The sequence below is a fragment of the Condylostylus longicornis genome, unplaced genomic scaffold (assembly GCF_029603195.1).
Source record: "Condylostylus longicornis isolate FDR11 unplaced genomic scaffold, ASM2960319v2 ptg000153l, whole genome shotgun sequence".
In the NCBI taxonomy this organism is placed as follows: domain Eukaryota; kingdom Metazoa; phylum Arthropoda; class Insecta; order Diptera; family Dolichopodidae; genus Condylostylus; species Condylostylus longicornis.
In genome coordinates, this window is record NW_026578121.1 from 921,252 (window position 1) to 938,694 (window position 17,443).

Genomic DNA, 17,443 nt, shown 5'->3' on the forward strand with positions numbered 1-17,443 from the left:
GCTGAAAAAATTACAGTTCATTTCTATTTGCGTCTGATAAATTCACAAATTTATCTACTAATATAATTAACTATAGTTTATAAGTGAGCTATAATTCAAAGAGAAGTGGGTATAAATAAAAATTTTCGTCTCAAATAATTCAACAGAGTTTGGGATTATTCTTGCAAAATAGGTGCAAAATTGGAATGTGCAAAATAGGTGAAATTGGACACAAATTTCGAAGTATAAAGCCTTAAAAACGAAGAATTCAAAATTCATTGAATTTCAATTTCTTTTGTTGGTCATTTCGACTTCGAGTTTTTCCTCTATACAACAATTACAGATTTATGGTTTTCTTTTTCAAAAATATTTTAATATTATTTTACCGAATTCTTATAATATTACTAAAATATAATTTATTGTTCTACTATTATACAAAAGAAAATATAACAAAAAAAAAATTAAAAAATATTATAGACTTGCCATGCTATCATATTAAATTACCTTACCATCATCTTATATACTATACCTACATGTTGTATTTTGTTATACAGTTTAAATGAAAGTCATAATTCAATAATATTTTTAATTTCTATATATATATATATATATATATATATATATTTATATATATATTCAATAATTCTATTAATACCATCTATATCGACTTTAACATAATATGATATATTGTATGATTGACCATAATATAACGTAAGTATGAAAAATTACAAAAACAAAAAAAAATCAAAAAGGATCTTTTGCCAGCATCACCTTTTTGTTTGGGTAACCTTTTCATAAGTTTATTTTATTGTTATTTACTAAAATTAATCAATATATTTATTTCATATTCCCGTTTACTTAATCGTTTCCAAAAGAAAATGAAGCTAACACACAAAACAACAGCAACAATAAGAATATGGAGAAGAAAAATAATATAATAAAGTAGGAAAAAATAAAAAGGATACTCTGAATAAAATGATAATAAACCGATTTTATTGACGTTGTTTGTTATTTTAAGGCTATTTCTTGTAATTTATTATTTAATAATGTTTTATTTTTTCTACTATATATATTACATAAGGATATATATAAATATATATATATATATATCTATTGTATTTATGTTAATGTTTCTATAATATTCCTTTTGTTAAATAAATTATTTTATTATTTTGAATAGTTTAATATGCCCTCTTGTTCCGATATATTATAGAATTGAATATAATTTTCAAGTTTTACTATTTATAATATTTTTTTGATCATCAGCTTAGATTTACTTTTTTGATAATATAATAGAAAATACTTTGTTATTTTATTATATTTCACATATTTTTTTTTTGTTCTATTTTCTTTTATATATACATAATATAATAAATATGTGATTTACATACTGACATGGCTATAGAATATATAGCATACGCACATATTCACATTTTGTGTACATGAAAAGAATATTTTAACCATTCACATTATAAAATTTGAATTCTATTCTTTATTGTATAAACAAGCCCTAATGCCAAATAAATCGCATCAAAATAGTGTGTGTGTATATGAAATAATTAGAATAAATTAGCGACATCTTAAGTTTTTAAGTATATTTATATATAGTTATTAAAATACATATTTATATACATACTGATTTTAAGCCCTTCACTAGACCTTTCAAGAATTGCTTGTTTGAAGCCTATATCTCTTTCGAAACAGGAGTTATAAGCAAAAAAAAAAATAATTGGACAAGCAAAAATTTCATGAGAATTCATTGAAATCCCTGCGTAACGCGGAAACCTTTGAGATTTAACACTTAGTCCGGAACAAAAGTTTTAGCTATTTTTGACTCTCTAACCAATGGTATATGTTGTTATATACTTTTCTGAATAATCCTGTATATATTCAGGTGACTTTTTAGGCTAAAGTATTTGGTGGTATGTTACAAAGCATTGCGTAAAACAGTCAATAAAGAAACGTAAATTTCGTTCTATTAAATAGACATCAGTTAGAAAAATAGTATATAGTTAGTCAGTCAAAGAAAATAAGTGCAACAAATGAGCATGAAATTAGAACTAAAATAATATAAGAACAACTACTGTTGTTACTTCCGCCGTTACTATAATGAAAAATTGAGAATTTAAACCAGAATTTTTCTAAAATCTTCTCACACACATACTGTCCATAATGCGGTTCTATGATATAATGCAAATTTAAAAATTATATTACTCAAAATCTCATAGATCTAATAGATAATAGTTGTATACTTATATGTATCACACAAATTTTGTATAAAAAATTTAACTTTTGGAGCCTCTTTCGAAAAATAAACTTATGCAGAGGTGCTGCGAGCAAAATTGAACCGAAGAAATTGCCGAACTAATCAAAAGATCAAATGTTTCCACCTCGATCACTCTTTTCAGGGGGACTAGCTTCTTGGTCAGTAAGCCCCGTATACTAAATTACGTTAGACTTATTTTGTTTCTGGAATTGCTGAAAAGCTTCGGCTATTCGGTAAATAATATTTATAACTTATCTTTCGACAATTAGCTCGTCACATTCATAATATTAAAATTTACATATAATGATAATTATATTTTTGTATATCTAAATAAAATATATAATATGTATAAATGTGTGCAGGTATTTGTTATACTATTATTGTTACAAAAATTATGAGTGCCATAATTTATGAGTTTAACTTTTTCCATATATATATTATTAGTATAATATATTTATTTTATTTTAAATAATAAATTGTTATATTATGTATATTTTATATTATATAAATGTTAATAGCATTTAAGTTGAGTTTATTATAAATAAATTACATACATTTATTTTTTTTTAATTTGATAATATAAAATAATTTATAATAAAAAATTTTAATGAAAGAACAATTGCAAAATTCTAGCTGTCACAATTATACTGTTGTATAAATAATTTTAAATTATTGAAAATTTAGTACATATACAGGGCATTAATCACTGAACTTAACATCAAAAAACAACATATGGTACGATCTTACTCACGCAACGGCAACATTGTAATTTGAAAAGCAAGAATTGGACACAAACAATAAAACATAACGTGGATTCGGCCGACTTTCACAAAATCGTAATGTAATATAAACTCACAACAATAAAAGCATAGTATGTTGAAAAAATTATACACTTACAGCAGTAAAAGTATAGTATGGTGAAAAAATTCTTAATTTCAGCGGGGTGGTAACCTTCGATACGGTTTATACTTAACATTAAAAACGCGACTATCCCATAAAAAATTAACTGTCCTGTTTTTATTGTGCCCCTGAAAGTGCTCCGCTAATAATAAAAATGAAAGAACGTCTTAAAAACTACTTAAATTGAGAATACACAGGCATGGTGGCCAACTTTTATAATAACGTAAACTTAAAATAACAAAATTTTATTACTGCGCCGATTCCGACTATTGAGAAAATGTTCAAATTAACCCCCTATTATGACTATTAAGTAAAATATCACATTAAACTCCCGTTTCGGATACTGAAGACAATTTAAAATTAAGGTTCTATTTTCAAATTTCGGCCGTTGATTAAAAACTAAAATAAAACTCCGATTTCGAATATTGTTCAAAATTTCAAATTAAGTTCCCGCTGCTTAATTAAACTTTTATTTCGGCCATTAAAAAAAAGTCCAATTTAAACTCAAATTTCGAATATTATTAGAAAAGCTTAAATTACATTCGGACTATTGACATCTGAACAAAAGCATTTAAATTTATTTATAGCAAAATTTGTCGCTTACAACAAAACTATAAATTAAACAAATAATTACAATAATTTTGTATGAATTTTAAGAGAGTGTGTGGTTCATTTACATTTTAATTTAATAAACAAATCATTTAAAACAAAAAAGATCGAAAAAAGAAACAACAACGAAATGATAAAATATAAATGATATTGCAACATAATAATTGTTAATTTAATTAAAACAAAAATAGCTGGGAAAAATTCATTTAACAGAAACATGTGCGGGTATTTGAAAACAAAAAAAAAACAAAAAGAATGAATGAACAAAATTCCTATACAAAATGGTTGATGATTATAAATAAAATAAATTTAATTTAATTTTTAAAATTATAACGATGAAATAAACACAAAAAAAAAACAGAAAAAAAACAATAAATAATTTAATTCTGATATTCAATTTGGTTTATCTCACCTGTATTACTAGTTTTTCCTAACAGACCTGTATGAGAAGAAAAAAGAAGAATTGTCAACGAATGGAGAAAAAATTACATAATATAAAATTTCGTATTCAAAATCCCAATTTCAATTGTTTAAGGTTATTTAACTGATGATGCGATTAAATTATTTTATATAATTTATTTTTTAAAATTTCAATAATAAATTCAATTCGAATATTATAAAATCTTTTATATATTAAATATATTGAATAACAATCAAAATTCAACTTACATAAAAGAGCTGCAGCATTCGATAATTGATTATTATTCGGTTGATTGACGGTATTCGCCGCCGCTAAGGTAGGTTGAGCCATTGCTGCAATTGCTGCTAAATTTTGTACAGTCATTTGTGGTAGTAAGCCGGCTGCAGCAGCAGCTGCTGCTGCTGTTGTTGTATCATTATTTGTTTGTGCACCAAGTCCTAAAATTAAAACGGAAATTAATAACATCAAAATGTGGGAAAATTTTATTTCAAATTATTAATGAGTATCCTAAAAATATGCAATTTTTTTACATTAACCAGTTAATACGTAATATTACCTACTTTCTTTGCATTTAATTGAGAGTATATTTTATTTAAGACGAAAAATCACTACTCAATTACTTTTTTAACCAACACATTATAAAAATATGGAAGAATTAGGTGTAAGCAGTGTAAGTAAAATTCAAACCTTTAGAAATTCTTCATACTTTATTCATTTTTTTTTTTGCTTTTGAATAATTGAGTTATTGAGAATAAAAAATATATATGTATATTTATCACGTAGTATAACGATTTTAACTTTATCAAGCGTAAAAAAATCAAATGAAAAGATCTTATTGCGTGACAAGAAAAATTCATTCATCATTATATACGTGTGATGAAGAGGTTGAATTAATTTGTAAACTTGTATATAACCAGTAATACTCGTGATGCATTACAATTTGTTGTTGTTAGAAAGTGATTTTAAAGTGTAATTCTTGACAGTTAAAAGACAATTTAAATAACTGAAATTTTGAATAATCTTGCCTATAACTTTGGAAATAATTAAAGTACATTAACAAAATTTAAGGAGAATATAGTTAAAATAATGGGAAATGCAAATTTATAGAAAACTCAAAAAACTGAAAAAATCGACTTGACCCAATTTTGCATGTAACGGATAATTATAATTTCTCTAATACAATATGTATTTTATTATGCTCGTCTATTCCATAAAATTTAAAAAAAATTTTTTAATGAAAAATTTTAAAACACTTTTAATCTAATTGCATCTTCATGGTTCTACATTATTAATTAATTAATACCCTATTCCTAAAATTCTCGTTACTAATATAGGTTTGTACTAATATTTTCCATAAACAAATACAAGAAAAACGAAATCTACTTAACTAACTATAATAATAAATAATATGCAACATATTATTATATTTTTAGTGTAATAGATAGTAGTCAAAAATAATTCCTCAATCAATCAACATATTATTCTCTATATATTTGTATATATCTATCTATAATATAGAAAAGCTCAACCAACTGATATAATCCACATTTCAATTAAGATTATAAATAATTAACTTAGAATCCATACTGAATTTTCTATATATACATAAGTTTACATAATTTTACTATAATAATAATGATAATAGAGAGTATAGTAGCTTATAAATAACTATATTTACCACATATTAAAAATAGTTTATAAATATTTTTTTTGGTACATACTTTAGAAATTTTCTCATAACCCTATTTAAACTATAAAAATAATACCTTATATCATATACATATTACACATAATGGATATAGGGATATAAATTATATTGGAGCTTATTATATTCTAAAAATATTTATATAAAAGCCATTGGTTTTTCCAAAAATTTTTATTTAATTATATTTTTTAAATGCATTTATTTTAATTTTATGAATACAGCTAAGTACTAACAATTATTGAACATTTTTGATGAACATTTTTGTTAACTCTGTGATACCCGTACGAATTTGTTATCCTATGTGAGAATAAATATGCCATAGTTGATTTTGGGGCAGCCTATGACTTTAAGTTGCCGTATTACCATAATAATTTATGCAAAATTTCAGTCCTAAGAAGAATATTTTCTAAGATATCGCCAAACTACTATTTAAGTTGTATGGCAGCTACCAGAACGAGCCAAGGAATTTTAATCAATTTAATGGAAAACATTGGCCCTACTAATATATTTGCATGTATGAAATTTCAATACCATAGCTTTTACAATTTCTGAGATATTGCCAAATAACTTTTGAAATTTATATGGCAGCTACCAGAAAGAGCCAAGCAATTTTAACGAGTATTATCAAACATAATAACCCTAATAATATATTTGTTTTATGCGAAATTTAAATACCATATACCCGAACCAGTACCTCGATCATATCTAATTTAAAAAGAGTTCTGACATTAACTATAAATAATTTGCGATAATTTGGTAAACTCATCTCAAATAGTTTTTAAGCTATCGTCAGGTGGCATGTACATTCGGATGGACGGAAAAACGGACACACAACGCCAAATCGACACAGAATTCGGCACTGACCAAAACATATATTTAAGTCTATATTTTAGACCATTATTTCCTAGCGCTATACACGGTAAGGTAAGTTTGGAGCACCGGTTGAACATACTTGCGTACAGTTATAAATATATTTTGAAATAGAAGCGTGTAAGGTAGCCTCCGTTTAAACAACAAAATTTTTGGGAAAAATGGTAGCAAGTTGCCCAATTTATTCTATCAATTGAGGAAATTATATGTGACTATTATAACAATATTACAAATAAACTAAACTCGTATAAAAGTTTTTAAAATAGAAAAGAATCGTGTAATCTAACAGATATTTGAAAATTTTGTATACCAAAATTAGTATATGAAAAATTTAAAATCCAATTTCATATTTTTTAATGTGATTAAATTGTAAATGAGTTTTATTTTTTGCATTTAAACAACAAACAATTTCCTGTATACTATGCCCAGATTGTAACTTTAGTATAGGAAGGTATTATTAAAAAAAAAAAATAAAAAATTTAATTTTAAATTTCTATTATATTGGCTAATAATAAAAAAGCTTCCGTTCTAAATATAAAAAATTGGTTTTCTGTAATCGAAATTTTTTTACACAAATTTTTTTTTTTTAAATATATATAAATAAACTTCCTTAATTAAATATTCCAAAATTAGATTTTATGTCATAATATAAAATAAAAAATAACTGATATACATATAACACACACACACATATATATACCAATTGCAATTTAATAATAATAGAAAAACGGAAGTATAAAAATACCTTGTAAAAGTTGTTGTTGTAAACCAACTGCTTGTAATTGTTGTAATAATTGTAATGATGATGGTGTTATTGCATCAGCACCTATAACAGGACTAGCTGCTTGTGGTGTATTCGGTAATATTGGTGTACTAACTGTTGTCGCCGTTTGACTTAATGGTATATTAATACTTGTAGCTAAATTCCATAAATTAGCTTGCAATTGTTGCATTTTCTTTTGTTCTTTTTCCTTTTGTGTATCGGCAAATTTTACAACGAGCGGTGATGAACAACCTTCCATTGTTTGACTTTGATGTAAGGCCTTTTTTTTTTATTTTTGTTTCGTTTTATTAAATAATTTTATTGTTATATACGAAAAAATAAAAATATAATATAAAAAAAAAATTTTTTTTAAATAATTGAAAATTTTTGACATATTTTTTTTACACTTATTGATTGTATATAACACATATTTATATATATACATAAATAGCCATATATAGTTATAATATGGTGTCCCAAAAAAATTTATACAAAATTTAGTAACTATATAAATATATAGATTAAAAATAAATAGAAATGTTAGAAAATTTATACATGGAATTTTTTAAAATTAATACGTTCACAAAATTAATTTAGAAGAGTGACAAAAGCTTATGATGTGCTTATCAATTAAATGTTGGTAGATATTTCGGAACAAAGACTTATTTTGTTGTTTGACTCAATTTGAATGTAGATCCTAATTATTTATGATGCTTATATAAGTATTCTGGAAATATTGTGTAGATTTTAAAATAACCATCTCATGATATCAAAATTATTATTATAAGCAATAGTCCTCTAAATCTCTAAACCATTTAATCTTATTAATTTGTATGAGACTGTGACGAATTAGAATATACAATAAAATCAAAAATTTCTGAACTTGTCTTTAATAATTTTCACTTGTAGTTGCAGAATATTATAATACTTCGCTATTCGTGAGGTAGGGAAGAAATCAATCAAATTAATTTGACTTTTAAAGTTTTTCTGACATAAAAACGCCGGACATAAATAATCTTTGGATTTATAATTTCACATAAATTTTGATATGATTTATATTTTATTAATCTAGATTTGTCTGTTTATACAGAAAATTTACCATAATTTTCCAAAATTTATAGAAATTCTAGCAAAAGAAATAATGTTATACAAAAATTAGGAAAAGAAAACACTTATATACAGTATGTTTTATTTTAAAAGGCAGCCAAAAAATAACAGAAAATTAGGCAACATCTTTCTCAAATTTGTGAAAACTTTTTGTAAATTTCTTAGAAGACTTGGTCGTTGGTAAGAAGCTCTTTTAAAACACACCTTCTGTTTACCCTAATCTCTTAAAATTGTGTCATACTTTTCATTTAAATTAAATTCCTTTATCTCAGTAATTGAACCAGGGAAATTATGAATAAAGAAAAATTTATTAAAATATAATTAAAACATAGTCAAATTTTTATAGGGGTTCCAAATTTTTTACTCTTGAATATTTTTCTCACTTAACATTATACTAAAAATTAATTTTCATTCTCGTATATAGACTCTTATATTTCAATTTTAATAAAAAAATAAATTACCTAAAAAATGTATACACATTTTTTTGGGATTCTTTACATTATATAATATGTATTTCATCTCATGTATATACATACATATATGTATATATATATATATATATACATTATTTTGTATATTATTATTTTATACCTTAATTGCATGTAGAGCTGATTGTTTTGTTGAAAATGTAACAAAAGCACATCCTTTACTTTGTCCACTTTGATCACGAAGAACAGTACATTCTTCTATTGTACCATATTTGTCAAATATTTTCCTAACGTCAGTTTCACTCAATTTTTTATTTAACATACCAACAAAAAGTTTCCTTTCTGTACAGACATAGAACAAAAACAGAGAGAAAAAAAAAAGAATAATATAAAAATAAAAAACATAAAAACAAAAACTATATATGTGTATGTATAGTAGAAATAGCATGAATATTATTAAAAAAAAAAAAATGAGAAAAAAAAAAGGATTTAAACTGTAAAAGCTTATAAATAGTTTTTTACGTATAACAATGCGCTCCTTTATAAATTGAATTAATAAGCAGAAAAGGAATTCCTTTCTTATTTTATTTTATTTTTTTTTTGTTATCCTTTCATCATTATCATTATCATCATCATCTCATCATCATCGTCGTAATCATTATTATCATTGTCATGATTTTTCAAAAACTCTTTATGTTATGTGAAAAAGAGAAGCTCAGAATTTTTTTCTCTTTATTTTTTCTTTTTTGTTTTTTTACAGAAATTTCAAAGTTCATTTTTATTGTTAGTTATTTTTTTTTTTCTTGTTTTTTGTTAAATATTCGGTTGACATTCTTTAATTATGTTCTCAGCAAATTAAATGTAATATAGAGCGAGAGAGAAAGAGAGAGAGAGGGAGAAGAGAGAATGCAATTTTGTCTACTGTCGTATACAATTTTTTTTGTATGTTTTTTTTTTTGTGTATGCACATTTTTACAATAGAATTTTTTTTGTTTTTTTTTTTTGCGATTAAATTTTGTAAAGTGATTAAAGTCAATTATTCTAAAATGTGGTAGAAATTTTTTTGTTCTTTAATTTATGCTAATATTTATGCAGGGGTATGTTTTTTCTTCTTGAGAATTCTGTTTTTAAAATCAGAAAACCAACTGTTGAGACTTTCATTTTCAAAATAGTTTTCGGCCGGAATAGGTATACTTTGTATGCGATCAATTCTAAAGAAATTGAATTGAAATTCAAATTCACGTTCAATATTGTCTTCAGAACTGTAATCGCTGACGGATGATTCAAATAAAATTCAAACAAAAAATTTTACATTAATTTGCCTCAAAAATATTTTGGAGATGTCAGACTATTTACCATGTAATTTATCATGTAATTTGAAAACTTTTATAATTAAAATATTTATTCGTAATCACCCTATATATTAAAATGTCTACAGAAATAAGATTCCTATTGTTGCTATGATAACTATTGTTGATTCTAATCATATATAGCAAAAACAGAATAAAATAAAATTACCAATCAAAATGTTTGTGATAAAAAAAACTTTCAAGTATAGTTATTATGTAGGATTGATGGTAATTTTATAAATAAGAAAATGAAAATATTTGTCTTACAAGGAATTTGAAAAACATGTCCTATTTTTTTATAATAAAATTCAAAAATTTCTGGAATAATAAAAGATTTTGTATTATTTTTAAGAATTTAAATTTTTAAAAATATTTGATGTTGCTGTTGTTGTTATTGAGAATTTCATTAATCTATTTAAACATTCCAAGTCTCTTATGATAAAGATCATAGTTCAAATAATTTCCTGGTAGTAAAATAACAATTTACAATTATTATATAAAAACAAAGCATCAGGGTCTTGTTTGGTGTTCAATGAGGGCAGTAGAAAAGCATTATTCGCTTTATATTATGCGATACTTAATTAATAATGTGAACATTATTGGATATATTCAATAAATTAATTTCACGTTACCAACAGTAGCTAATAAAAGCAATTGAAACAGTAAAACAATAATAAACCAGATTTATCGCATTGCTGTTTGTAAACAAAAGCTGAAATCATTACGAGAATTCAGCCTTCTATCTAAGATCTTATGATTAGAATTATTTACATCTATTTAATTTTAATAACATTTGATATGAATTTAGGATTTTGCCTTCTTTATTGCTCAAAAACGAAAATTTTTACTCAAATGAAAATATAAAATCTAACTCAGTAAATTTTTACACTTACAAGTTTCGCATTTTCTCAAACTTTTATAAAAATTCGATTATTTTTCTCATATAATGTCAATTTTTTTTTTTTTAATTGCAAAATTAAAAATAAACGCAATTAGAACTTATTACAGATAATTTTAAATTGGCAAATGGATTTAAAATTTTCTCTTGTAAAATACGTTTGAAAAGTATTCTGAACACGTAAAAATTTCTATGAAAAAAATTAAAAATAGTTTTATTTTAACGTATAATAAAGTTGGGTCAAACCAATGGTTTGTATTGTAGCACTTTTCCCTTCAACAAATGAAAATTTTGCTTTTAAATACAGTCTATGTAGTCTATGTACCTATCACACTATTAAAATTATTTTCATTCATATACAAAACTATTTCTAGGGTTGCATATATTTAGGATGAATGATTTATGCAGTCTTTGAAATAAAGCAAAAATTAATATAAAGTGGGGTTAACATAATGCTCGATTTTAAGGTTTAATTTTGTGAGTTAAGAAAAATAATTATATTTTTTAATTTCATGGAATTTACCGTGAACTTTTTGCGTTAATAGAAATTTGAAAAAGCTTGCGGTTTCGGAAATATAAGGTGTCAAAAATTCAAATTTTACAAATTTCAAGAGGCGATAACTTGAGAGGGGGTGGAGATGGAAAAAAATTTTCTTCTAGCGAAATGAACTATTTGATAATGTCTAAAAGCTCCTAAAATTTCAAGCTTCTACAGGCTGTAGTTTGGAAAAAAAACGACATCAAAAATTTGCAAAAAAAGGACTTTAGATAACGGTAAATTTGAACGGCCATTTTGTTTTTCTAAAGTTCAAATATAGTATGCCGCGCTAGGGGAAGCAAGCCGCTGCTTTTCTGCGTTTGCAAAATTTCAAAAATGCTTATGGTTTCATTGCAACAAATAGTTAAAAAAGACCATTTTTAGGGTTTTGGGGGGGTATAACTTCTAGAGGGGAGGAGATAGCTAAAAATTTTGTTCTACAGAAATAAGTTTCTAGTAAAGATCTCTGTACATATAAAATTTCAGCTTTCTATCTTCAAGGGTGTAGAAGTTTTGTAAACAGACACACGGACAGACGGACGGACGGACAGACGGACGGACGGACGGACGGACGGACGGACGGACGGACGGACGGACGGACGGACGGACGGACGGACGGACGGACAGAGTGAAACTAATAAGCACTTTTTTTCAAAAAATTTTTGGAAAAGTGCTAAAAAGCAAAAGCCATGACAAGAATTCATGGCTACCAATGAAAAAATTTCAGAATATTTTTAATTCAAATTTTATCAAATATATTGAATATTGCATAATTTTATACCTAAATATATGTAATAGACTTTTCTAGACTTAAAATCCTTAAAAACATAAAATCATTGAGAGTTTTTCTTCACTTTTTCAATACCGCGCTTATAAAACGTTCTATATTTCCTATAGGTTACAGTACTGAAAATTATTCCAAAAATAGTTTTGTAAAGCAAAATTTATTGTTGAAATTAAAGAATCTATTAAGCAACAAGCACTCGAATGTCGAAATATAAAGATATCACTATAATATTAATATAAAAACCACAAATTACTGACATTTTCGAAGTCAAAAATTAACTACAACATTTCAAAATGGATTTAGACATAACATTTTCAAAGAACAACATCTTCTTATTTCTATAATAATAAAAACAATTTTAAACACGTAATACATTTTTAAAGTATTAGAAAATTACACCAGGTGGTGAGTTTCTTTGTATAACACAATATATCATTATCTACTTTACAATAAGTACTCATTATATACTCGTATGTCATGTATAACATATTTCATAGGGTCACTTTTTTCAATGTGATTACCCTAATATTCATTGCACATCTTAATTACAAGAACCAATAAATTTTAAAATAAAATAAAAAAAAAAAAAAACAAATTATTATTATTTTATACAAAATTTTATACAATAATTAATAATCAAAAAATTTAATAATGAAATTTTCAATAAATACTAATTAATACAATAATAACCTGGTATCATATAGGGTGATGGATTCGGTGATGGTGACCAATATGTTGAATTTATTGAAGGATATGATTTTTCACATGAAATCAATGCATTTAATGTTGCTAGATCACAAGTATTATTTTTCATTTCAACTTAATTAAATTATAAGATTTTTTTTTCTTAATTTATTAACTTTTATATAATAAGCAACTGTAAAGTAATTAAAAATTGTTCCTTTAAATTTTTTAAGAAATTCTATTTTTTTCTTGTAATTTTTATAATTTTTAAAATTATTGAAATTTTATAATCGATTTAATTAAACGCGATTTTAATCGATTTGAAAAATTAAACTTTTTTTTTTAAATTTAATAAAATAAATTATTTATTTTTTAATATTGCAGTATAATTTCAATTAAAACGCTACAAGATGAAAATTTCTAAAAATACTAAATTTAAAGATTCTAAATCACAATTTTCAATTGTACTTGTACATACATTCTCATTTTTGTATCACAATCATTTAGGGGAAAAAAAAACACAAATTTTGCATTAGTATAAATGATTGTGAAGGATAGATAGATAAATTGCACTTGGATGTTACTTAAAAAAATAATAGCATTATAAATAAAAAAAAAATCCAAATTAAAAAATAAAAGAATTTTAATAAAAAAAAAATTTTCATTTTAATAGTGTTACTTAAAATAAAGTGTAGTTGTAATTCGAATTTATTGCATAAAAAATAGTGCTGCAGAGTTGAAAACTGCATTTTATAGTGTTTGCAGAATTTTTGTTTAAAGTGAAAAATATTTTAGTATAAATCAAATTGATTATATTTCGAAGTACATGAGGAATATTCATGTAGTAAAGAAATCAATTCATCATTATTGTGAGTGTGGGACCCGTTCAAATAATATTCGTGTCCCAAACGTAACCTTGAGTTGATCACCTTGCATTGGAATTATGACCGAAAAAAGAAATTAATATTAATTTCACAGCAAAATTAAAAACTTTAAAATGGCATGAGAATTATCATGACAACAACCAACACGTATTTACCAAAACATGAAAAAAACAACAACTTTTTAAAAAACGCGGCATTGTGTTACAAAAGCTCTATTTTCGAAAAACCAAATAGGATAAATGCGTTCAAGTTAATTTTCATTAATTTTAGGGTCGCATATTCGGGTGACAGTCACATTCTTTGAAATTTACGTTTAATCGACAGAGTCAATCTGGTAAGTATGAACCACAATACTTTTCTTTTTACAGTATATCGGTCGTAACTAATAAATTTTTTAGTTTTAAGGAATTCGGAAGAAAGAATAATTGAAATTGTATTGCAAATGAATCAAACTTTAATTACGCTTTTAGCCGCTAGGCTTTCTAATCCAAAAGTAAAAGTTTGGATTTCTAAAATAAAGAAATTGAGCCGTTTTTATTCAGTTGTCCAAATGTGAGGATAATAATAAGAATATTCACTGAAAGGTATCTCAATGGCGTGTTATCTTAAACATATGCGCAAAATAAACGATAAAGTTTGTCGGCTCAGTTGCGAAAAAATTGAATATATATTTTGGAGCATTCCAAAAAAATGAGTGCGGTTAAATAGTCCAGTTCAGTTAAACTTTTTCGGAAGGAATTTGTGCTGTGAAAACCCGGATCGTGTCCCAGATCAAAGTACATTTTTCAATTAGAGTAAATTTACTACATATTTTTTTAATTTACTACTAATGGAGCAATAAATATTTTTCTGTTTTTCTTATTTTTCTTTTTTACATATTTTCAATTTTTCATTCCTCTAGAAAAAAAAAAATTTATTTTTGTTTTTTTTTATTGTTTTTCCTCTCATATTATTGCAAATTGTTAGGTTTTTTTTATTTATTTATTTATTTTCAATCAATTCGATCAAATTGTCGACTTTTAATTTTAAATTTAATCGAAATATTTTTTTTTTTTTTGGTTTTTTTTTGGTTTTGTTTTATTTATAAAAAAAAAATTAAATAAATAAACAAAATAAACAACAAAATTTTTAAGAAAAACGACTAATAAAAAAAAAAAAAATTTTTCTTTTTGTGACAAGCGATTTTCCGATACAATTTTCACAGCAGTATAGACAAGATATTCAATAAATAAAAGATAGGATAATAATAGACACAATTTTTTTTTTTGTGTAATGGAGAACACATAAAAGAATGAAAAGAAAAATGGTAAAAAAAAAAATTTGACTAAGAAAATAAATAAAGTAAATAAATAATTGTATTTTAATTGTTTGAAAATAATTTGTACACACAGAGCTGTTGCTATTCTTAAAAAGATTTTAAGTTATTAGAAGCAAAAATGAAAAAAAAAATTGAGTAATTTTAACAGTCCAGTATCATGAATTTGTTCTGAAGTTTACAAGCAGGCCTCTATTTCGAAAAGGAAAACGTAGTGAGTAATTGGATTTTGTTCCCGTTTTATACTTCAATTTTATTTCAATTATTTTATATTACAACCATTCCAAAATCATTTTTTAATTAGAAACTAAAAACTGCCCATAAATTATTATTTTTAAAGGTAAATGACATTATCGTAACAGATACTGCGTTATTATCACACTAATGACACAGAATTTGGTACGATCAATGCTTATTAGCTATTGCATTTTTAATATTATTCTTTAAGAGCAATTATTGATCTTCCGGTATTCCTAAGACTCAAACCATCCGACACAATTATTGATCTTACGGCATTCCTAAGACACAAACCAACCGATATCGAAAAATAATATTTTGACCCTATTACGGCGAAATTTCTTTGTAAATGAAAATATGAAGTGAATACTCGAATGTGTCAAATGTACAAAGAAATTCCATTTTAACAGCTTATTTTCAAAAACAAAAGATAGCTACCATAATACAATAATAAACATAGAAATTTGTTTTAAATAATTAAATTTTCACAAATCACAAATTTTCAGTTAAAAAATGAAATGAACCACGAAAAATTAATTTTTTTTTTTTATAATTCTTGAATTGTAAATAATTTTAAAGGGATTTTGGTCGTATTCCTTCCGATTCCACTAATATTATATAACACACCATCTTTCAGAAAATTTGAAAGTTTCAATTCTCTATATTTTACAATGTAGTTACATACTATTTAAATTCTTATAAAATAAAAAATTTTGAATAAAACTTTAATAATTTTGTATAAAGGTTTAAGATGCATTTTCCTAGCGAGCACATCACAATATTGCAAAAAGTGTGAAGAGATGTTTCGTTTTCCTCACCGCAGAATCTATACGTAATTAAATTTTTAGTGAATTGAACCAATGAAAATATTTTCAACACACAATTAATTCAATAAAATTATCTATAATTATTATTGAAGCTCTATATAATTATTAATTTTTACTTATTATGTACGTGTAAATATATTTCCATTTCATAATTCAATATTGATTTAGTAATTTATATATTTGTATATTGTATGTAATATTCAACTATGGCATATAAAATTAAAATAAATTTTTTTTTTTTTTTAATTACACATTTATTACCAAACCAATTGCATTTTAATATCATAAAAGTTATAGGCAAAATAAGTTTTGTAAAATTGAAAGCATTGAAATCATCTCTCAACGTATTTTGTGTTTTTATCCTTTTTTTTTTGTTTGCTTTTCATTTTTAATATTCATTCATTATGCACAAATACAAGTACACACAAATAAAAAAAAAAAAAACAAAAAAAAATAATGAACAAAGTATGAAATTTTGTCAACTAAATAAAACGCTTAACAAAATAATAAAAAACAAAAAAACAAAAAAAAATAGCGAAAAAAAAATTAAAAAAAAAAAAACTTCAATAATTATGCAGCGTAAATTTAACTCAAGTGGATAAACTAAATTACTAGAACTGTGTAAGTTGAGTAACATAATTAAGGCGCCTGAATGAATTTTATCGTACAATTTGTACATACAAATTCATGCTATATAACATTATGTAAGTATAATATAAGTAATAATAAAATATAAGCGGTAATAATAAAATAGGTGTATGTGTATATATGTATAACGTAAGTATAAAATTTCAACAATGTTTTCAAAATGTTTTTTTTTTGTATGACTGCAATATATACATATGTAGATAGAGCTCATGTTACTGGCGAGAGATT

General features: G+C 24.3%; 1 protein-coding gene across 6 annotated transcripts in view; it reads right to left on the minus strand.

Moving 5' to 3' along the window:
* LOC129615930 (CUGBP Elav-like family member 2) overlaps positions 1-17,443 on the minus strand; it is a 187,317-nt gene that overhangs the window by 47,789 nt on the left and 122,085 nt on the right. For 5 of the 6 annotated variants that reach the window (XM_055531354.1, XM_055531359.1, XM_055531358.1 and 2 more), the window contains 4 exons: positions 9,212-9,390; positions 7,496-7,793; positions 4,424-4,612; positions 4,167-4,193 (listed from right to left, as the gene is read on the minus strand). In XM_055531354.1, coding sequence (XP_055387329.1) covers positions 4,167-4,193; positions 4,424-4,612; positions 7,496-7,793; positions 9,212-9,390 — 693 coding nt within the window. The remainder of the gene's footprint in view (positions 1-4,166; positions 4,194-4,423; positions 4,613-7,495; positions 7,794-9,211; positions 9,391-17,443) is intronic. The other variant, XM_055531355.1, reaches the window with a different exon arrangement.